This window comes from Hydra viridissima, unplaced genomic scaffold, assembly GCF_058129835.1.
Source record: "Hydra viridissima isolate aposymbiotic clone 2 unplaced genomic scaffold, HvirCarnegie_v1 scaffold_8, whole genome shotgun sequence".
Classification (NCBI taxonomy): Eukaryota; Metazoa; Cnidaria; class Hydrozoa; order Anthoathecata; family Hydridae; genus Hydra; species Hydra viridissima.
This window is the reverse complement of record NW_028324307.1, coordinates 7,729,482-7,752,652: the sequence shown is the minus strand read 5'-3', so window position 1 is coordinate 7,752,652 and position 23,171 is coordinate 7,729,482. Positions and strand designations below refer to the sequence as shown.

The following is a 23,171-nucleotide window of genomic DNA, read 5'->3' as shown; positions in this document are numbered from 1 at the left end:
TATAGTAATTATTTCCACACACCAAAAATAAGGTACATTGTTAGCTAGTGTGGGATTAAGGGTCATAAAACTAATAGTAGAAATTGGATAAGGACATGATGTGGTGTGTCACCATCACATTCTAGAACTAATACAAAAAAAACCAAAATTCTAAGTATAAGGGTGTAACAGCAGTTTACAGCAAGAGGGGTATACTAAATGTAACCAAACTCTATGCCTGAAAAAAAGTTAAATCAATTTTCTGAATTAAATAAACATTTTGGGGTATAATATTACAAGTATACATATTTACATTGTTTTTATCTAAAAATTGAGTGTCTTTGAGGGATGGGTTAATTTTTTAAAAATCATTCGTTGTTATTTGAGGGAGAAAATTCATTTTGGAAATTTGTAATACTTTCTATGGATTTTCTTACTTTGTTTCAATTTTTAAATGTATTATTTTTATAATAAATCCTTTAAAAAACATTTGATTTGATTATTAAAAAAAATAAATAAGCACATACCATTTTCTGGAAAAATGGTATATGCTTATTTTTTTCAGTTGTTTATTTCAAAACAGTAAAAGCTAGATATAATCAAAATGACAAATCAAGTTGTCATGGCAACAGAAAGACTGTGTGCTTTCTATATTTAAACAAGACAAAAGGGTTCACTCTCTTTTGTTGCTGAAAGAATAATAGTATCTGTAATCTCAAAACAAGGTCCCTTCTCTTAAAATGTTCTCTGAATCTTTGGTCCAAGCTCCTCATCTCTTAAAATCTTCCCTGAATCTTTGCATCATGATTTCAGTACACATTGGCAACAAGATGCAGTAATCATCCTGATTATTCTCCAAAATTGATAAACTGCAACTACAACAGTGAGCACTTGTTTAAGGGAATTTAGTTTTTAGAAAATTTATGAAATTAATGCTAATTTTGCTAAAAAATGAAGTGTAAAAAATGAAGTCTTTTTAATCAATTGCAAAAATAATGTTACAACTTTTAAAGCTTTTTTGTTAAAAGTTATAAACTATTTTTAAATGATTTTTCTTTAAAGTTCATCCATGAAAATTTTTCTTCTCCATAATTTGATAATTTTAAGTAAATTTGGTATATGTGAATGACATTTTTTTCTACTTTTGTTGGTTTAATAGTATTATTTTGTTGGTTTTTTTATGATGCATTTAAAAGAATAAGGTATCAAATTTTTAAAATAACTTTGCTTTAACAGACAACAATCAAATATTTTAAAAGTTATATCATATGATCCTCTATACTTGTACTATCATACCCCAAAGGGTTTTTTGGTGGTCAGAAAATTAATTTGATTTGCTTTCAGTGACATTCTGAACCAATATATATGAGCAATGTATACATTGGTTACGTATATCATTACATAAATGTATCCAATTAATATTCACTTATAGTCTATCATATAAATAACTTTACATAGATACTGCAACATACCCTGTGTGTTTATACAATTATTAAAATTAAATAAGAATTAATGTGTATTTTATTAAATAGGTTTCATGAAGAGTTGATTTTTCATGGAAACTTACTTTTTAACAATTGTTATCAGAGATATTTTTTTTTTTAAATATTTTTAACAGTTGTATTAACAACTGTTTTTATAACAACAATATATTTAATTATGTCTGACATGTTTAATTATGTCTGATATGTTTAATTATGTCTGACATGTTTAATTATGTCTGACATGTTTAATTATGTCTGATATGTTAAAACATGTCTGATATGTTAAAACATGTCTGATATGTTAAAACATGTCTGATATGAACTTATATCTGATTGATAAATCTGAAGAACAATCATGTTGCTTTTTTGTTCAAACCTTTGAATGTAAAAATGAGTAAGATCCTTAAATATCATTTTAATTAAATGATTAATTAGAAAAATTTTGTACTTACATAGTCAAAAATATTTTGAAACTCTTTTCAAACTTTCATTGAAAATACATTAACATTAAAATGAATATAAATTAGAAAAATTGTCCTTTAGAAGAAAAAAAAAAAAAAAAAAAAAAAAAGAAATACCTTTCACGCATATCACCATCATCTTCATTTTCATCATTATGAAAGTCTAATAAATAAGGTTTATTAAAATAGTAACAAGTATTTTTTAACACTTATATTTTAAGTTTCAGTAAAAAAAAATCTTCACTGATAATAAATATATACAGGGTGCTAGGTCAGCACTTGGGATAATTGCAATTATAAAAAAGCTGCTAAATTACAAATAAAAAGCATTTTTATTTTATTCAAACTGAAATATCTACAAAGAAAACAGTTTTAAGTGTTATTTTAACTTCAATTATAACAGCAGTTTTTTTAATGAAATGGTTTTTGTTTTCTATTTATTACTTATACAGCACTGAGCAAGATATTATGGCTAATCTTCATTCAATGGTTACTGCTTAATGAATTATCAATTACACCTCATAATTGAATAGAATATGTATAATTTTCAATGTGGCCTTAGTTTCTTTTTTTAAAAGTATTTTTAGTTGTTATGATAGATTTGATAGTCCTAAGTGCAAAGAAAATCACTGCAAAGAAAATCACTGCAAAAAAAAAAAAATGCAAAGCAAACCAAAACCCATCAAATTCACCATAAACACCAGACCAGATATTTATGGTTTAAGTTTTTCACCATATCAAAATGGTAAAGGCTATTCGGAGATACTGAAACCAGGTGAAACTATAATATAAGAAACTTAATCGGTAATAAATACACTGAAATTGAGTTAAGCACTTAAAAATACTACATGATAGTTTTCTAGTACACATATAACTTTGTGCTTAAATATGTATTATGTTCTTTAAAGGTGTTACTTGACTTACTAAGTAAGATTATTCACTGAGCTGACTTTTACATGTTATCATATTATAAGTAAAACAGTTTGAATGAAACTGTTTTCTAAAGTTAAATGAAATTTCTGAGAGTTACAGTCATTAACTTAAATGTATTTTCAATTGGTCATAAGGTGAAAACATAAGTTGTGTGTCACAAAAATAATACACAGAAGATGATTGTATACAGAATGATTTTAACTTGAAATATCACTTGTCACCTTTACTTTTGTTAAGACAAGAGAATGTATTTTCCATTTTCCAGCAGTCTAGGATCTTCATAACTAATATATTTTCTCTGCTTGTGCATTCATGATGTGGAGGCTAGGGAAATGGAAACAAACCCTGGCTAACACCCTGATATGTAATATATCAATATTGAATAAAGCTAGGCAAGATTGTCCAAAAACATTTATACAAACAAGTAAATGCATGAAATTTGTGATATTTAGTGTTTACCCTAAAAATATCTTGAAATTAGAAAAAGAACATCTTTAGGAGAATTTCTATTAATGATTCTATTTAAAAAAAGAATATAAAAAAGTAAATACTAAAATAGTTCCATCATTCTAACCTAAATGATGTGTCAACAGTAATCTCATGCCAGTAATCCAAATACTTGCTTCTTCAGAGGTCTTTGCCACAAGGTCAATAGAGTCATAGTTTGGTCCACATATCAACGAAAAACAACAATCTTCAGAATATGCACTACCTTGCTCTTTAAATATTGTTGTGTTTTTTCCGGCTCGAACTTCATACAAAATATCCACTGGTACTAAAGTAGAAACAATTAACAGTTTAATGTAAGCTAAAAAGATTTAACATTTGTTACATCTTTTAAGCACTAAATCATTAGGGTCATTTTATGCCAAGCAGAATAGTGTCCCCAAAAAGACCACCTTTGATTTTGATAAAATTTGTTGGTGTGATGTTCATCATTTAGATAAGTAAATCCTGAAAATTTCAGCTCAATATCTTATGTACTTGAGAAATATAAAGTTTCACTCTTCAAACAAACAAAGAATTTTTCTTATTTCTTCATTATCAGAGGTTAATAACTCTGAAACAAATTATTTACATATTATAGTTTTTCCAAGTTAGTAAGTACTATATAATTTAAAATTTTTCCAAGCTAGTAAGTACTCTGTGAATACTTTAAGGTGAGTAAAAAACTTAAAATCTGAATATTCACATTTTTCCGTAATTAGGCTTAGTTTTTTTAAAAAAAAGAAAATATTTAGAAATTTGTAAATGTTAGCAAAAAACATAAAATTATGTAATTTTTTAACAGAAGATGTGTAAGACAGTAGATGTGTAAGAGAATATCTAAAGATAATGGGTTATCATGGTTACAGCACCAAAATCAAAGCCTTTTTTGAATTTTACAAATATATAAAAAACTAAATATTTTACAACTTTTTATTTAACGTGAAATGTCAAGTATTGAAATTTTAGAAGCTTTAGTTTTATCAGTTTAAAGATAAACAACATAATTTACAAAATGAAAAGCAAATCAAAACCCATATTTTAGTTAAAAAAATTTTGAAAATCCAAGTTTAGGAAAAAATATATTTTTGAAAGTTCTTTAATTAAAAGTAGTTATTTTTAGAAACAACTTCACACCATCAACTTTAAGAAAAAATCTTTTTTCTTGAGACAATTTTTTCCTTCAAAACTTTTCTAATTAACTCCTTTTTTTTAACTGTTTTTTTTATTGAGTATTGACATTATTCCAGTTTGCTTATGCAATTCTCTGATTTACAGATCTTTGTTAAGTTGAAAATTACTGCTAGGTTTTTATTATCATCTGTCTTTAGTAAATAAGCAGCTGCATTATGCAAGTAATCAGCTGCATTATATAAGTATCCAGCAATTGCATTATGCAAGTAAGCAGCTGTATTATAAAAAATCCAATTTTATATAATCAACAAAATCCAATAACTTGCAAGGTTTATATTTTTGGCAAGGTAATAACTTTTACTTTGAGTTTTTAGCAAATAACACGATAATTTAATTTTTTAAAATGTCTACAAAAAGTCTAATGGAAACTTTGATGCAATCACAGGAATACACCACTCCAACCAGTTTGATCAAAACTTGAGTTGGTCCTTGTAAGACTTTTTGAAAATTTGATCCTTTTGATAGAGAATGACCTGTTAGTATAAATTTAAATGTTTACTATCTTGTCAAAACAAACATAAAAGAACTTTAACAAAGTCTCTAATTGGTTTATCACTATTAAATGATGTTTAGGTTGACTTTTAAAATCAATTTTTCAACTTTCTTAAAATTTTTTCATTGACATGTATCTCTGAATACATATGATCTGTTATATGTTTGCCGAATGTTCAAAAAGCAAAACTCAGCCCTTATTTGAGAAAGTTAAAAAGTTTTGTAATTAAAAAATTAATAATATGTGTTATAACTTAGGAATTATATAAAAATCAATTGCTAACAACAGTTTATGACAGTGCTTTCTTAATCATTTACAATAAGAAAAGCCTTAATGGAGATCTATGGAAAAGTATAAATTCAATTATATTTAAAAATAAGGTCTTTAAGCTACATAGTTTTTATTAGTTTAAAGACTACTCTAAAAATTCTCTAGTTCAGTATAACAATAAAACTATAACCTTGTTGCAACTAAGATCACTTCACCTTTTTTTCTAGTGATTTTTTGTCCTTAGATTGATAGTGAATCTGTATTACAAAACAAACATTTTGTTGTGAAACAAAATCTCCTAAACTAAGAATGCTAAACAAAGTATTTTAACATTCTTAGTTCATGAGTTTTTGTTTCACTTGTAGAAACTGATTATCCTCTAATAAATTTCTAGCTTGCCCCCAACAAGCTTGTATATATAGTATTATATGCTTGAATCCAATTTTTTAAGGCTTTTTTTAAACTATAGTATTTTGTGGATTTTCTAAAACAACATTAAGTCACGAGGGCTCAAATTCTTGAAATTAAAAAAAGGTCTTAATAGCCCAAAAACAAATGAAGCAAGGTAAATCATGGTACTTATCAACTTTCTTGACATTATTTGTCATAAAAAAAAGTTAATATCTTGACAAATTTCTTCTAGATGGTCATATTACAAACCAGTATCATAAGGTGATTGAGAATCCCCAAGTGCAAAACAAATTCTAGCTTTATATGGTCAAGATTAATCACTGATTGGAGCTGCACATATGCCGAAGCTGGATACAGGTATCAAATAACCAATCTTAAATTTCAGCTTAAACAGCTCTCCAAACTGTGCACTAAACAAGCATTAACTATCTTTAAGAATTTTTTATTGCTGCTTTAATATTGTATCCTTTGGTTGTATTTACTTTGTCTAAATTGTCTTGTAATCTGTAGGATGTATGCAAAGTAGGCCAAATGAAAGATGCAACACTTACTCATGCTTGGCCATCATGAATAGTATCAAGATCACCCCAAACAATATTATCATCTAATGTCTCCACATTATTGACTTCTTTATTAACAAATCATCGATGTAAAATGAAGACTTCAAAAGAATATCAAGAATGGATTATAATTAAAAAGTTGCACCATTTTTTTATTCAAATCAATTTTATCTGCAACTCAATCTTTATCAGAATTCCTATGACATCAGCGTAAGAGTGCTTGACACAAATGAGAGTAGTCAGTAGTGGACTTTGAATTGCCCATAGAAACAAAACTACTAAAAACAAAAAGTGTAATGAAAAGTTAGCTTGGTAATATTTTCAGCTTAAAATATTTTAAGTTGACAAAATTGACTTTAGTTGCAACTTCATACTCCATAAACATAACTTACTTAAACCTCAGTAAACAAATCTTATCTGTATTATAAAACATGGTAGTGAAGAAACCAAAATATGATGCTAAATGTTCAATCCAATGTAAAAATAATTTACATTCTTTAACTTAAAACTTTAAACTCCAAACAGTATAAAAGTAAAACAATAAGTTTCTTCTATTAATTACATATTGCAAATTGGAATTTGTTTACTAAATATTTAAAAAAAACTACACACTTCAGCTTTTCTTGCACTGCTCAAATGACTGCATGCTTTCACTACAAATGCTTCATAACTTTGGTATATCATACATTTCAGTAACATCTTGATTGCAATAGCTGCATCTTGCTGCACTTTTTTTTTAAATAACAAACCAAATAATCAAAAAGTATACATTTTAAGGTTTTTAGTAATTAAATAGTTTTAAGACTTTTTTTTTTAAATATATTTTGTTAAAAGTAACAATATACTTTAACTTAAAGATGAGTAGAATTTTTTTTCTTTTTTTCAATAGTTTGATGAACAGGTTTTTTTTTCACTATAAAAAGGCAGAAAATCACTTCATTATTTTAAAAAACAATATTTATAAGATTTATTGGTATAAGCAATCTTAAGTTTTTATTGGTTGAAAATTTAAGATTGCTCATGCAATCAAATCTTATAAATCTAATGAAATATACCAAGAAAAATATTTTTATTATGAACCCCCTAAAAATAACAATTGATATCTTGCTTTTAAATAAATAAAATTACCTTTTCCATCCTTGTTAAAATTGATGAAAAAATATATTAGTTTCAACTGAAATACTGGTAGATTTCTTTGTCAAAATTAAAAATATCTTAAAACTAGAAAAAGAACATCTTAAGAAAATTTTTACTAATGATTCTATTAAAATTATGAAAATACTTCCTGTGCCAATACCAATAAAAATACAAGCATTGCCTTTGATTAACTATTGGTATTGTTATATAAGCTCTAAATTTTATGACTTCATAAATTTTATATAGATAAGATAATAGTTTTGGTCATTCACTAGTTAAAATCAAAATAAATTGCTACATTCACTTTTTTAAGATTACTTAGCCACAAACATTTTGAGGTCAATAAATCAAAGTATTTATTTGATGGGCACACTAGTGTTAAGTGAGAAAAACTTTTTTAATAGCATTAAAATAACAATAGTCATAAAATAAATTTGATTTACAACTACAATAAGAAAACTTTCTACTCTGACTAAAACAAATTTTAAATAAAAAGTAGCAAAGTAGTACATACAAACAGCTTTGTCTGGTTTCTTGGAAGAAGGTCTCCAATGTAAGTATTCAAGATCATGATCTAGATGATATTTTCGCTGATACTCTCTGCCGAGTCGCAGCTTTAAAAACTCAGTACCCATTTGCATAAATGTAAAGCAGTCCGTAGCTTAAAAGAAAGTATTCAAAACTTGAAATCAATATCTTTTTAAAAATTACAGCATATATATATATATATATATATATATATATATATATATATATATATATATATATATATATATATATATATATATATATATATATATATATATATATATAGAGAGAGAGAGAGAGAGAGAGAGAGAGGAGAGAGTGAGAGAGAGAGAGAGAGTGAGAGAGAGAGAGAAATAGATATATATTAATTTCAAGCTAATACTTAAAAATACCATTAGAAATTCTTCTTTTAGTTTCTTCAACAGATGAAAAAGAAACTCTTTTTTGAAAAACAGGTTTTGGCTTATTTGAATCAGTTCGTTTTAAGACACTGCGTTTACGAAGCACATTCTTTTCCAAACTTTGATTGGTGTGCTCACCTTCTCCACCAATAATAGAGTCACTTTTTGACCTTAACTTCAAATTATTTTCGTCAGAAAAATCGGTTTTAGTACTATCAGAAAAAACATCATCTTGTAAAACCTCGTTAATTATTCCGCTTTTGGTACAGTTTTCATTTATTTCGGCTAATGCATCAGGTAGTTTATGATAACAAGTTGTAGTAACTGAGCTGCATTTCGAAGCCATCTTGTTTTGAATCTTACGAACCGCGTTGGCACTCAGTCCAACTTTCTTCTTTTTTAAAAAAAAACAATTCTTTTTTGCTAATTTTGTTATTTTCTTTGTTTTCACTTTTATGCAAAATTAATTAGCTTTATTAAGTGAAGAAGCTAAAAACAGGAAAGATGTTAAGTCCTACAGAAGACTTTAAAAACATTTTTTTACTTTTAAGCGCTTTTTGTAGCATGATATTAATCAATTATTTATTAATATCTAGTAAATTAATTATTCTAAAATATTCACGGTATGAATCTTTTCATTTGTTGCATTTCCAAACATTTTGATTTAAATTAAGTGTAGGATGCAATAATTATTTTATATGTTTATTAGAAAATGTTTCTCATCGACTTTTGTTATTGAAAAATTAGACCTCAAGTATAAGGCACCATCAAACTCAATAGTTCCTTTCAAATTATTAATTTTACTTTTGAAACATTTAAAATTATAAAGATCAGATTAATTAACCTCTTCACAATCAAATTTTTTTTTTTTTCTTTTTTATTGAATGTTTTATCTAGTAAACTATATTTTTGCGTAATACAATAAAAACAAAGAAATAAAAAGTTATAACTATGAAAAATAAAGATTTTATTTATTAAATCACTGGAGTTAATTCCAATTGGGATTGTTATAGTTATACAAAAAGTTTCGACCTTAGGTTAATTTGAGTGTGCGCGTTGTGAGGTTAAATCTTGTTCGAATAACATTAGTTTGATTTTCTTTTTTACTACCTGATTATTTGATTTATATATCATATATATCGAATATATTCTCTATACACAAAATTCTACAACGTTGTGTTTTATTATTACATTAGGTTAAGAAATTAGGAAATAACTGGTCTAAAGTCTTAAAGAATAAAGTCGTGCATGTTTTATATAATATATAATAATATATATCTATATCTATCTATATATCTATACCTATTAGATATAGATATATAATTATGCTACTGTTGTTTTAAGAACCCTGAAATCTGTAACCATAGTGTTATAGTATTTAACGCTTAACACAATCGTTGATGAATACTTTAATAAAAATCTAAATCAAACTATTTATCGTTTTAAACAAAATTTTGTTTGTTTTAAAAAAGTTGCTTAAGATTTTAATGGCTCTAATGGGTTTAACTATTCTAGTGTCAATTTTAACAACCATTTCAATGGCTATAATTTGCTGCTTCAGTTTCATACTTGGTACTATTTTTATTTTTTCGTAATCAAACATCGCATTTCTGAGCTATTTTACTATTTTTTTATATCAAAACAAACAGAAAGAAAATTTGAGAACCAATTCTGACATTACCGCACCTTTAAGACATCGTCGCAACATGCCTTACAAAAATTTTCTATGCGTTATTTCTTTATCGAAAATTATAAAAATATGTAATATTTCCTAATTTATGAAAGACAAAAAAAAAAGGCAAGAAAGATGTAAGGCAAAGATTACAAAGCGAAAGAGATTTCAGACAAACTATACTTTAGAGGCATATCAGACATTTGAAGAGGAGAACCTAGAATCCAAAGTTGGAAGTAAAAGTTCTTTGCGTTCCGATCTGTTATGTGAAGCTAATAGAATGCTAAAACGTTCCGATCAGTAACGTGAAGCTAATAGAATGCTAAAACGTTCCGATCAGTAACGTGAAGCTAATAGAATGCTAAAACGTTTCGATCTGTAATGTGAAGCTAATAGAATGCTAAAACGTTTCGATCTGTAATGTGAAGCTAATAGAATGCTAAAACATTTCGATCTGTAATGTGAAGCTAATAGAATGCTAAAACGTTCCGATCTGTAATGTGAAGCTAATAGAAAATTCAATATAAAATTATCCTGTTGTAAACGATTGCTCCAAAACGCTTACTTTTATGGTTGTTTGTTTTTTTTTTATGTTTAATCTTTTGAAAATGTTTTCCAAGGAAAATTAACGGTAATTTACTTAAACAGAAAATAAATAAAATTTATTTATTTTCATAAATTTAACTTAAAAAGGAAAAATAATTTTCTTTTTAAATTGAACTTGGCTATCTTTGATTTGAAATAAACATTTTTACAGGAGTTTTTTTTTTTTACGATTTTTATACGTAAGATGATTAATATCACTCTGAGCTCTCTAACGTTCGTTAATCTGTCTTATTCTAACTAAAATTTCAATCTTAACTTTTTATTTAACAACTTATGAACCTTAAAGATTTCTTTAAAAATGTCTAAAGATAGAAAGAATTTAAGTAACATTTTTATGCAAATAAGATGTTTTATAAAAACAGCGAATGAAGAACTGGTCAGTAATCAAGAGTATTAAAATGACGAAAATGACAAACATCGGTATTTTGTGGAAAGAAGATTTAGAGTAATTAAGATTAGGAAACTCCTATTCAATACGAACTCCTATTCAATACGAACTTATGAGAACCTAACTAAACCGGTTGTGCTTAAAAGTCATAACCGGTTTAAAATATGGTTTTATCTTTATTCAAACCATGTTTTACTTTACCACTCATATTTTACTTTACTTCTCATATATTGACTAATAGATGCCGATGCTCAGAGGTTACTATATAATTAGTCAACATTTCAGTTTTTATGTTTTATTTAAATTGTCTAATTATAAAAAGATAATTATCATACCAGAACCATTTCACATTAATAAAAATAATTCTTAAAATTTTTTAAACTTTCTTTGCGTCTTTTGAAAAACTGTTAAATCTTTTGTTAGTGATTGAGTTATGGACTGGAGCCTAAATTAAATCTTCCCCACTCGCTAGAGCAAAAACTAGGTAGACAGTTACTGTAAACGTAACAGGTATAACTATCATATAAAATTTCTCCCCAATCAGAATATTTAAAAACTTTAAAATTAATGAGCATAAAGATTAGTGAGAGTGTTTTTCGCCGTAATCATTTTCAAAACGGAACTAAGTGCACAATGCGGTTTCGAACGAAATCTCTATTAAGAAACTTTATTTGCCAAAACTTTCAAAAAAAACAAAGAAACATTTATATTAAAAAATTTTCTCCTCTTTGTTAAAATCATAGCAGATGCTGGACAAAAGTTTCTAAAAATTTCTCTATCAGAGGCGAATGCTGCTCATAGTCGATCACCTGGTACAATTTTTGTTGAATGTTATGAATTTCAAATAAACTTTATCACTAGACCTATCAATATTATTCATATGAAGGCTGCTGCAACAAAATTCTCTTCCTAACATTTGAGAATGAAAATTTATCTGACAGATAATAATTTTATAATTTTTATAATTTTCCGTTCAAAAATCATCTCTTTTAATATTAAGTGAAAATTTACACGAGAAACTTTAAGGTAAGTATGGGTATTAAGGCCCACCTTTGTCGAATGCGCGGTAAAGAAATGCTGATTTTTTTTTACTGCCAGTGATAAATCCAGATAACTCTAATATTTTAATGTCGAAAAAAAGTTTCACAATTTATTTTTTCCCTAACTTTGGATTAGTGGGCCTTATTACCAGCCGGGCCTTAATACCCATACTTACCTTATTTAAATACATAATTTATGGTTTTCAAACTTTTAATGCCAGTTGAAAATTTTTTGCCATTTTTGTTATGGTAGGTTTCATAAAGCTAGATTTGGTGTAGAGGAACATATTTCGCAATTGCATAATTAGCTATTTCCGTGGTTGGATAAGAAAATATTGCAGCATCATTTCATCTAATTCCAATTTGGTGTTTGGTTTCTATCCTAGACATCTACCGGGAGAATTTTTCCCTGAAATTTTGTTCTTCTAAAAAAAGTTCTTCTAAAAAAGATCAATTAGGAAGAGCCTTCATTTGTAAAACCTGGTGACTATCTATCAACATCTTATGGACAGCCTAGAAATGTTATTCTATTAATACTTCTTTACATACAATTTGGTTATTATCTGACAATATATTAGCGGGTCTATTTCTATATTCTATAAAACTATACAATAAATGTTGTAAATCCTTTTTCATTGATTTCCAAAACTTCTTTTACTGCAGAAAAGTTATCTTCTTACCCAACACTCCTGTAACTCAATTCGGTAAGAAATATGAAGGAGGCATGCCACGCATCTCATCTACATATGAAAAGTAGAGTAAAAGCCCGTTTTTGTTTTACAACATTTTACATTAAATTAAATTTTTGTCTTTTATTTAAAATAACAAAAAAAAAAAAAAAAAAAAAAAAAAAGATATGGGGCATACTGGATTAACATTAGAATCTAATTTCTGGCTAAACGAGCAGTTAATTTTTTTGAATATCCTTTAAAATGCATGTCATAGATTAGAGAGATTTTATGTAAACGCATCCTACCGCATCTAAATCAAAAATTTATTAATTCGAATTTTTGGCTATAAATGATTTTTGTAAAAAAAATCTAATTTTTTTAGTAATAAAGCAGCAAACCTTTGTTTTAAACGAAATGTGACTGTTTTTTTTTTTGGTTTTGTTTTGTTTTGTTTTAAAGTCACTTATATACACTAAGTTAATTTAAATACCTTATAATCATCAAGATTTTGTGATTTTTAGGCTTTTTTTAAATTGTTTTTTAAAAGGAAAAAGTTTCTTTTTTCATTTTTGGACATGGTTGCTGCATTAAAACATAAAAAAAAGGGGGGGGGGGGGGAAATAAAGTAGGTTCTTTATCATTAGATAGCAGTATTGCTAGTTGAACTTTAAAATGGGTTTCTAACTTTAGTTTTCGGGGGTTTTACTAACGCCCGTCCCACTGTGTGATGAGACAATCGTTTAATAAAAATCGTCTCACTAGGTCTGAATTATGCCAACAGTGAATTTTAGCCATTCAGTTGCCTGAACCATATGCGATTTCTCAATTCCTTTTATAGTTTCCATGTAGAAATGAATATAAAGAAAAGTAACTTCATTATCTTCAACTTGAAAATATGATTTAAAGAACCTTTCATAGTCTCAGCTTTACATGTTCCAGAAAATAGTTTTTAAGAAATGTAATTTATTTAATACTGTTTTATTCTAATATATATATATATATATATATATATATATATATATATATATATATATATATATATATATATATATATATATATATATATATATATATATATATATATATATATATACCTAGCATGGCACTATTATCTCATAAATCTACAGGCAGCTGTTTTGGATTTAATTTGCCAGTATTTAAGAATCCATTACATCACACAAATTCATTTGATGTGCTTTATACAATGTGGAAACAGAAGTTACTTTGTGATGTCACGATATGTGTGGGTGAAAAGTCTATTGAAGGTCAGTGAAAAACAATTTATTTATTACCTAGTAATCATTTAATTATCTTAAATTATATAAAAGTACTTATATAAATAATGATTTATTTAGTGCCGTTAACTCTTTCAAATGTCTTTAATCTATTTGATATATTTTTACTAGGATAACATAAAATAAACTATAACACTCATTAAATAGGGAAAAGTAGTTTGAAAAAAGAGTTTCTAAGTGCTTTTTAAAAATAAAAAGTTATTGTGAATAAAATAGAAGATATTGAGTATCGTTTACATAATTAATTAAATTGTTTAAATTTAATAAATTATATTTATCAGAATTTTTTAAAATTGTTCTTTCAATTTCTGAGCATATTTGATATATTTTCTTCATTGTAAGATTCTAAAAATATACTTGCCTTAAATGCTTTGTGACTGCCTAAAAAGCTTCAAGATTGTGAAGTCAAAAATAAATAACATTTGACTTCAGAATCTTGTTCTCAACATTTGTTTCAACAATAATGTTGCTACATCTTTTCATTTTTCAGAATGCAAAATAATAATAATAATAATAATAATAATAATAATAATAATAATAATAATAATAACGATAATAAAAAAAATAATAATAATTTTAGAAATTATTAGGTTTTAGTAAGAAAACATTAAAGAGTTGTAGTAAGTAAAAAAGCATTTTTCTTTAGTTCCAGGTAGAATTTTATTGTTGTTGTTTTTTATTAAATGTTTCTATACTTTGAGAAAAAAGATATAATAATTTCAGCAGCTCCATATAGGCTTACAAAAAGAATTTTAAAAGACAGTTTATTCCTTATATCATGTTTAACTATTACATGACAATAGAAGCAATTTCATAGCTGTTAATACTTTTTGACACTTTTTGACTTTTTCGCACTGCAGCAGACTCATAAATATTTTATCTAAAAGATGCTCCCTAGATTTTGTTATTCAAACTTATATATAAAAGTCTAAGGTTTTTATGCCTAATTTAACCCATTTTGAGTTTGGCTAAACTTATGTCAGTATGCATAATTTACTGCTAATAAGTTTTATGATAGAAAAGATTTTATTTAGTGTAATTATGTCTTTATAAATAATTCTGTCTAAACTCATGCTGTAATATGTGTACTACATGTCTTACTATGTTAGTTGGCTACCTTTTAAGTGATGTATTTAAGTTATAGTTTCAAATTTTACCTACTGTTAGACTAACTGAAGTAAGTGGTATTGAAAGTCAATTAAAAAGTTTTTGAGCAATTACAAAATTTTGTAAAAGATCTGTTCATTCAAAAATTCCTGCGTGCCTTTAATGAAATTTAATCATTCATAATTTTAAGTAAAAAGTTGCTTCTCAGCATATCTCAGCAGGTCTACCAGGATAAGTAGTCTCATGATGTTTTTTATTTTTTTTCATGGCTGTTGTAAAATTTCTTGTGTGCCAAAAGCAAGTGGCCAAAAGCATTTTTTAATGACTGTACATCTATCTGAAGCTGAAACATTTAAGCTTTTTTATTTTAAGCTCATAAAGCCATACTTGCTTCATCCAGCCCTTACTTCTATGCAATGTTCACAAGTGAGATGTCAGAAAGTAAGCAAAATTGTGTAGTTTTAAAAGAAGTTGATGCATCAGCTTCAGAGCTCCTTATAGATTATTGTTACTCAGCAGAAGTGAAAATCACTGAAGAAAATGTTCAAGTGAAGTATTCTTTTTTTTAATATCTTTTTTAAATTCATTTATGTTTTTCTGAATATGCACTCTAATAAATATGCACTCTAATAAATATGCACACTAATGTAAGTATGATGAAAATCAACTTCAAAATCATTGAGAATGAGAGCACTTATCATCAATTTAAAAAATATTGTTTTCTGATTTTCTAATATTTTGAGAAAATATGATCTTGAAAACAGAAATTTTTTTATTTTATTTTTTTTTTTTTTACAAATGCAGCTCTAATAATTTTCTTATATTTATTTAATCTAAATCAAAAAAACATTTATCTGTTATTTATAAAAAGTGGCCCCCCTATAATTCTCAGCATGGAGAACCCAAATAACAATCTTTTAAGAAATTAAATTAGTTTGAATTTTTTAAAAATTTAAATTAATTTAATTTCTTAAATTTGAAATTTTTAGAAATTAGTTTAAAAGAAGAATAAGAGGGTACTTAATAAAGAATTACATAAGATGTAGTATAAGCACTTATTTTAAAAAGTTTTGTATAATCATTTTATTTTGTTGTTTTGCCAATTTTTTTTGAGACATGATTGAAAGGCATTGAAATACCAACAAAAACACTATTGGACTTCCTGACAGATTCTTTTATAAAAAAAGTTTGAATGTATAATGCTTACCATTCTGAAAAAAAAAACAACACTTTTTTTAAGGTGCCCCTCAAAAAAAGCTAGGTAATTACAATTTTGACAAACTAACTTGTCATTTTTCAATTTCTTTTAAACCTCTTTAACCCTTTCGTGCACCAATTATTTTTCTGTAAGTAACATAACTCATAAAAAATCATCTACAAAATAACAGTGGTACTATGAAATGTTAAATTAGACTTTTTCTACAGCCTTTTTCAACTCTCATTTATAAAATAATATTGTTTTCAATCAGTTAGAATGCACCATTTGAATTGGGTAAGCTTAATTTGTTGTTATATAACAACCCAGCGGGTGAAAGGGTTATGTGCACACTTTTTTAATGGTCTCCTTTTATATTGATTCATTTCTTTACATTCATTTATTATTTTAAACTAAATTTTTTTTTAGTAAAACTAGGAGCCTAATTAAAGCTCACTTCTTTTATTATAAATATATATAGTACAAATCTATAATATTCATAACCAATAAACTAGTAAAGAGCTGGAATCTAAAATATGTTCCCAAAATTACTTGCTAATAGCATGAAGGGCGTTTTAAAACAGTAAAACAGCATGTTTTAGACTGAAAGTGCAACTTGTATCATAAAATGTTGTTTGAAATATCATAGTTTAAAAAGCAACCAAGTTTCTTTAACTGTTTTTTTATGCTTAAAATATATACTCTCATAATGCAGAATGGTTAAAAACCAATTGTAATGAAGTCAGTTGGAAAGTATTTCTTGTTTTTATCTTAGCATAAAAAAGATGTGTGGCAAAACACTTGCTTTCCTTTGTTTTAAAAGTTAGATGTGCTATCTTGAAACTTATTATTGATTAAAATATAATTATACGTTACCTAATATCTATAGTTTGAATACATAAGCTATTCAGTTTGAAAGCAACTAGCATCTAACAGTTCTACTTGTTTTTTACTCTGCAAGAGACTCACTATACAAAGAAGCGCCTTGCATGATTTTTACAAAATTTAGCAAGGTGAATACTTTTTTCATGCCTTGATCATATAACTTTATGTACTCCACACTGCTATATTGTGACAGTTGCTCACAAAAAATGTAGTATGATGTATACAATGAACTCTTTCCATTAAAAAAAAACAAAAAAAAAACAGGATAGTGTGCAAAAGTTCAGTTGGCAAATTAGTTGCTGTAATTTATCAGCAGTGTAATGTTGTGCACCACCATTTTTAGTCCTTAGAATGTATTATTTGGGTTTCCAATGCTAAATGTTGTAAGGGTGCCAGTTTTTAGTTGAACTCGTTGTTGATGTAGCATTAGTTGAACTTGTTGTTGGTGTAGCATTAGTTGAACTCGTTAAATTTGTAGCAGTTAAATATTGCTACAGAAGTTAAAGTTACAATTATTACAAAAAAGAAAAAAAAAGTTATAAATTTTATGTATTTTTTAAGTTACTATAACAAATAAAAACAGTCTTTAAAGTAATAAAAGATTAAAAAAATATTTTTTGAATATTTTTTCTAAACATGAATTATGATTCCCATTTTTCAATAAATTTGTTGATGGTTAGTTGTTTGTTTTTTTTTTTAAAAAAAGATTAAAAAGTTTAGTTTAACCAATCAGTCATTGTAAGATTTGTTTGTAATATAACTGTTTTTGTCAGATATGTTTATAATGTATAACTGTTTTTGTAAGATATGTTCGTAATTTACAACTATTTTGATAAGAAATAATTGTAATGTATATTTGTTTTTGTAAGATATAACTTTATAATGTATAACTGTTTTTTATAAAACTGTAGACTCTACAGATTTTTTATAAAACTGTAGACTCTACAGATTTTTTTATAAAACTGTAGACTCTACAGATTTTTTTATAAAACTGTAGACTCTACAGATTTTTTTATAAAACTGTAGACTCTACAGATTTTTTATAAAACTGTAGACTCTACAGATTTTTTTTATAAAACTGTAGACTCTACAGATTTTAAATGTGTGTTACAAAGTTTGTCATAATTTAAATTAGTTTATGTGAAAGTTTTTTTATTTGTCTCTTTTGCCAGACTGATAGACATTTATCTTTAAAATAAATTAAGCCTGCAACTTACAGTTTGCTCCCCAAACATGATAGTGGAATCTGCTTGGGATATTAAAGTAAAAATTGTTATATAATAACTACACAACAAAAGTATTAGTTTGAAAGCAAATCAGGATCTTTTCATGATATTAGTTTTTTTTTACTGGTGTCAATTAACTTTTTAAAATTTATGTCGTATACAAAATGAATGTTTAGGCCCTTCTACCAGCTGCTAGCTTGTTACAACTCACTGATGTTCGAGCAGCTTGCTGTGACTTTTTAAAAGCTCAGCTACATCCAACAAATTGTCTTGGAATCTTGCGTTTCGCTGATGTTCATAATTGTAAAGAATTAGTCAATGCAGCACATTCTTACATTGAGCAGTTTTTCTCTGAGGTTGTTGCGAGTGAGGAGTTTTTACAACTAGAAAATCAGCAAGTGATAAATTTTATATCAAGTGACCATCTTACAGTTCCTTCTGAAGAAAATGTAACATTTTTTTTTTTAATTTATTTTGCAATTTTTAATTCAAAAAATGTCTTGATCTTGAAATTTAAATAAAAATTTGAAACTGAATTGTTTATTAAACATTTTAAAAAGCTTTTTGAAGAAACTCAATATGTGCATGCATTTCTTTGTTTCTTTAACAAATTAAAAGGTTCTTTTTCAACATCAACTTTTATTTCAGGTCTTTGAATCTGTTGTTGCTTGGGTAAATTATAATCCCTCTCAAAGGGATCAATTTTTACCTGATCTCATGCAGCATGTCAGATTGCCCCTACTAGCGCGTGATTATCTAGTTGATCGAGTTGCAGCAGAGCCATTGATTAAGAAAAGCTTTGCTTGTAAAGACTTTCTTATAGAGGCAATGAAGTATCATTTGCTGCCAAGGTTACAAAGGTTGTTATTGGAAACACCTAGGACACGAAGTCGGACTCCAGGAATACCTAAAGTTTTGTATGTTATTGGAGGTCAGGCACCTAAAGCAATTCGCAGGTTAGTTTCAAAAGGATCATTTAGTTTTTTTTCTTTTATTTTGTGTGCAGTTTTTTATTTTGTGTATTTTTCTAAACTGGCCTCACTTTCAGTTTTGCGGAATATGCCCTTTGTATTATGTTTTGCATATATTTATTTTTAATGGGAATCATTTTCTAGAATTTTCTTTTAGTTTTAAAACTTAAGTTATTTTTTTCATTCTAATTTTTGTAAATGTTGTAATTTAGTTGGCTTAATGCAATTTATACAATCTATGCTGTGATTGACAGTGTTGACCCTAATCAAAATGGACATGTTCTGTTCCATCATCTAACTAGTTTAATAAATATTAAAATCAATTTCTTAGCTTTTTTTTAAGTCTAATAGTATATGTATCCATTCTCTTAATACGGCTAATCAAGGTGTAATAAGGGCTCTTTTAAAAAATTAAGATATTGGATCTTTTATCTTTTATTAGTGTAGAATGTTATGACATGCAATTAGAGCGCTGGTACAATGCTGCTGAAATGAACTCTCGTCGGTGTCGAGCAGGTGTTGCTGTTTTAAATGGTATAATTTATGCAGCTGGAGGTTTCAATGGGGCATTACGTGTTCGCTCAGTAGATTCTTATGATCCTCAAAAAGATGAATGGCGTCCAGTAACCTCAATGGAGGCAAGAAGAAGCACCCTTGGAGTTGCAGTTTTAAATGGACTTCTCTATGCAGTGGGAGGGTTTGATGGTACAACTGGGCTATCAAGTTGTGAGGTAGTTTTTAACAAATGCATATAAAAAAAGATTGAGAAATATGAGGTCTTAAAGAAAAAACAGACTTATAATTTGTTTTTTGTTTTTTCTATGAATATAATAAAACCAAAAAAGTAAATATAGTTTAGATAATAACCAAAAGTTTAAATAATTGTTAAACTTAACCTTCTGATAATACCGTTATATTTTATTTCTTGATCTACTTAATTGTTTTACACAGGAAGTACAAATATGTTGCTACTTTTAACTTAATTTATTGCCTTTTAATTGAAATGTGATCTGTTGAAAATGAGTACCACTGAATATGCAAGTAATCAAATAGCAGTTTGACTGATTATGCAATTAGACATTACCAAATCTAACTGTAAATGTGTATCTTAAAATTTTTTCATGTCCCAAAAAACAACCAATAAAAATGTTGGTATTTGAAATAGAGTACACATTTTATGTTGATAAATACATTTTATGTAGATAAAAAAAGAATGAGACTTTGTGGCACAGAAAAGCAGAGAAAACAGGTTCAGCTATATGAACTATTTTCAGTCATATAACTGAATCACTTAGATTGGGAATGACAAATAGGATTCCTGAAATGCTTTAGAGTGGCATTTAAAATCTGGATGCAAAGTGTGAGATTTTCTGAATTGATGTCACACTGGCAGTAAGGATGTAAACTTCAGTAGGACTGAATTCCACACAGAATGTTTGCAACTTTTATGCCAGAAGAAATGAAAAATGGCTCTTGCAATGGCCCAAGGAGAGCAAGAAGTGAGCTCAGGTGTTTGTAATTTTCATAAACATTTTCAGCAAATGAAACAATAAGCTGCTGCTTGACACTAGACTCACTAGCAGATGATATTGTGAGAAGGTTCCTTAACTTTTGGCTAGCTGTTGAGAATGTCTCTTAGTCTAATGTGCTCATATGAATTTTAAAAAATTTCCACCTCCATCAATTTCAAGTTAGATGACACAACCAGGTGCAATTTTTTACTTTGAGCAAACCTGAGATATGAAATCTGATAGATTGTTGCAGTGAGCAACAATAGTGTTGTTTGAGATAGTGCTTATGGGGGAATTAGAAAAGCCTGATTCCAACCTTTTTTTCTTTGTTTACAAAAGTTTCCTTGAAATTAGATTTAATCAAATAAGAAGCAGAAGCTTTGTTCAAGGTAGATGCAAGATCTTATATTTAAACAAAACTGACAGTTCCTAAATCTTACTAAATTTCTGGTCTGCCAGGCTAGATTCTAATTAGAATGTAGTTTTTTAAGATACAAACTTTAAATAAGCTCCAAAAGTGTTTTACATGGTGCACCTTTCTAGTAAAAAAAGTTGCACTTCTTAAAAATATTTGGATCTATTTCTATGCTGCACCCTAACTAATTCTATTTTAACTTTGTTAAAATAGTAAATTTTTTTCACCATCCCTGAGTATCTATATTAATCAGGATTATATGCCGATTTTTCAGCCCTCATTTTTCAGCCCTCATTTTAGAGGCTTTGTTCAAAATAGGCAAGCTGTGGTGGTGCTTGATAATGCTCATATGACTGAAAATACTGTAATAAAAATTGAGGTTCAGAATTGGAAGCAGTGTTTGATCACTGACAGCAATGCTCAATCAATTACAAAGAATAAGGTAGAGATGCTAAGACTCATTCAGATGATCCAGCACTATAAAATACCTATGTAATATTTGCCCAAAATAATTGAGCTTCACTTTTGAAGAATTTTGAAAAAATTTGATTGCTTCATGAGCTCCTTTGTTAATAAATGGTTTTTATTTAAGATCCGTTTTTCAACTTTCTCAATAAACAAAAAACCAAACAAAAAAGGTGTTGCTTATCTTCAGATTAATCTTTTGATCTGCAAGTTGTGCTCATAAGTTTTAGGAGTAAAAGATTTTTTATGCTAAGGACGTTTTATCCTTTGTTTGCCAGTTTATGATTTTTGTTGTTGTTGTTTGTATATTATAGGTATATGATCCAATAACGAATGAATGGCATTTGGTAGCTAACATGGGGGTTCGTCGTAGCTCTGTAGGCATCGGTGTCTTAAAAGGTTACCTCTATGCTGTTGGAGGGTATGATGGTGCTTCACGCCAATGCCTTTCCTCTGTTGAGCGATATGACCCTGTAAAAAATGAGTGGCATTTTGTGACTGATATGAGTGTTAAAAGAAGTGGCCCCGGGGTCAGTGTTTTAGGTAAAACATCAGTTGTTTTTAAAAAAATTTTACAAATTCTTTTTTGGAGAACTAAAGGTTGTATTAATGTTATTGCTATCAAAATTTTAATATTGTTTGAAAAAGCCAATATCAAAATTTTCATAACAATTACATTAATACAACATTTTTTTAAATTTTAATTTTAATTAGATGGATTTTTGTATGCTGTTGGTGGTCATGACGGTCCTCACGTCCGCAAGTCGGTTGAATACTATAATCCAGATACAGAGAAATGGGTTACTGTATCGGACATGTCATTTGCAAGACGCAATGCTGGTGTTGCTGCCGTCGATGGAACTTTGTTTGTAGTCGGAGGAGATGACGGTACAATAAACTTATCTTCAATAGAAATGTATTGTTTTAAAACTGACCAGTGGTCAATGCTTCCATCTCAAATGAGCATGGGTAGAAGTTATTCAGGAGTTGTCGTCATGGAGAAATTTCTCAACTTTTTGTGATTTACTGTGGTTACAAGTTTTGCAGATATTTTGAGCTACCAAAATTAATTTACCTATTCTTCCAAATAAACAGATTCACCTTATGTTAATTGATAAAATTCGATATTGAATTAAATAATGGCACTCGTTATGTAGATAGCTATTTATTAAATTTTATAGTTTATTTATATATAAAATTATAAGTTGCGTATTTGGTGAGTGTTTATATAGTTATAAAATTTTATATCCTTAATATACCAAATGGTGCCATATTAAAAACAAATAGAGTTGCAGATGCCGTTCCTTCTGTACCAGTTTTTGATCCATGTATATAACTGCAGAATTTTGTATATTAACTTTATAATTTATATTTTTTAAATATGTAA

The 23,171-nt window shown here is 27.4% G+C and overlaps 2 protein-coding genes across 5 annotated transcripts in view; one reads left to right on the top strand and one right to left on the bottom strand.

Moving 5' to 3' along the window:
• The window catches only part of LOC145186634 (inactive phospholipase C-like protein 2), a 37,276-nt gene extending 28,363 nt beyond the window's left edge, over positions 1-8,913 (bottom strand). For 2 of the 3 annotated variants that reach the window (XR_016454943.1, XM_090095786.1), the window contains exons 1-4: positions 8,329-8,913; positions 7,923-8,069; positions 3,432-3,632; positions 2,042-2,087 (exon numbers count right to left, since the gene is read on the bottom strand). Coding sequence is in view for 2 of the 3 variants with exons in the window: in XM_090095786.1 (XP_089951912.1) it covers positions 2,042-2,087; positions 3,432-3,632; positions 7,923-8,069; positions 8,329-8,683 (749 nt within the window). In the remaining variant the exon portion in view is untranslated. Of the gene's footprint in view, positions 1-2,041; positions 2,088-3,431; positions 3,633-6,262; positions 6,550-6,883; positions 7,000-7,922; positions 8,070-8,328 lie in introns of those variants that run through there. The other variant, XM_090095787.1, reaches the window with a different exon arrangement.
• A 4,572-nt stretch (positions 8,914-13,485) lies between these two features.
• Positions 13,486-23,093, top strand: LOC145186638 (kelch-like protein 2). 2 transcript variants are annotated; one of them, XM_090095792.1, is made up of 8 exons: positions 13,486-13,672; positions 13,813-13,979; positions 15,489-15,664; positions 18,599-18,871; positions 19,071-19,378; positions 19,836-20,124; positions 22,099-22,327; positions 22,499-23,093. In XM_090095792.1, exons 2-8 carry the CDS (start codon positions 13,814-13,816, stop codon positions 22,804-22,806), a joined length of 1,749 nt encoding a protein of 582 aa, XP_089951918.1. In that variant the 5' UTR covers positions 13,486-13,672; position 13,813; the 3' UTR covers positions 22,807-23,093. The 2 variants fall into 2 exon arrangements, with proteins under 2 accessions (XP_089951918.1, XP_089951919.1); XM_090095793.1 differs by lacking the exons at positions 22,099-22,327; positions 22,499-23,093 and having other exon boundaries at positions 13,497-13,672; positions 19,841-20,124.
• The last annotated feature ends 78 nt before the right edge of the window (positions 23,094-23,171 follow it).

Excerpts from the sequence above, each read along its gene's own strand:
- LOC145186638 (XM_090095792.1), top strand. The coding sequence starts at position 13,814 with ATGGCACTATTATCTCATAAATCTACAGGCAGCTGTTTTGGATTTAAT. Across the intron at positions 19,379-19,835 it reads GCACCTAAAGCAATTCGCAG|TGTAGAATGTTATGACATGC; the intron begins GTTAGTTTCAAA and ends ATCTTTTATTAG. Across the intron at positions 22,328-22,498 it reads CCCCGGGGTCAGTGTTTTAG|ATGGATTTTTGTATGCTGTT; the intron begins GTAAAACATCAG and ends AATTTTAATTAG.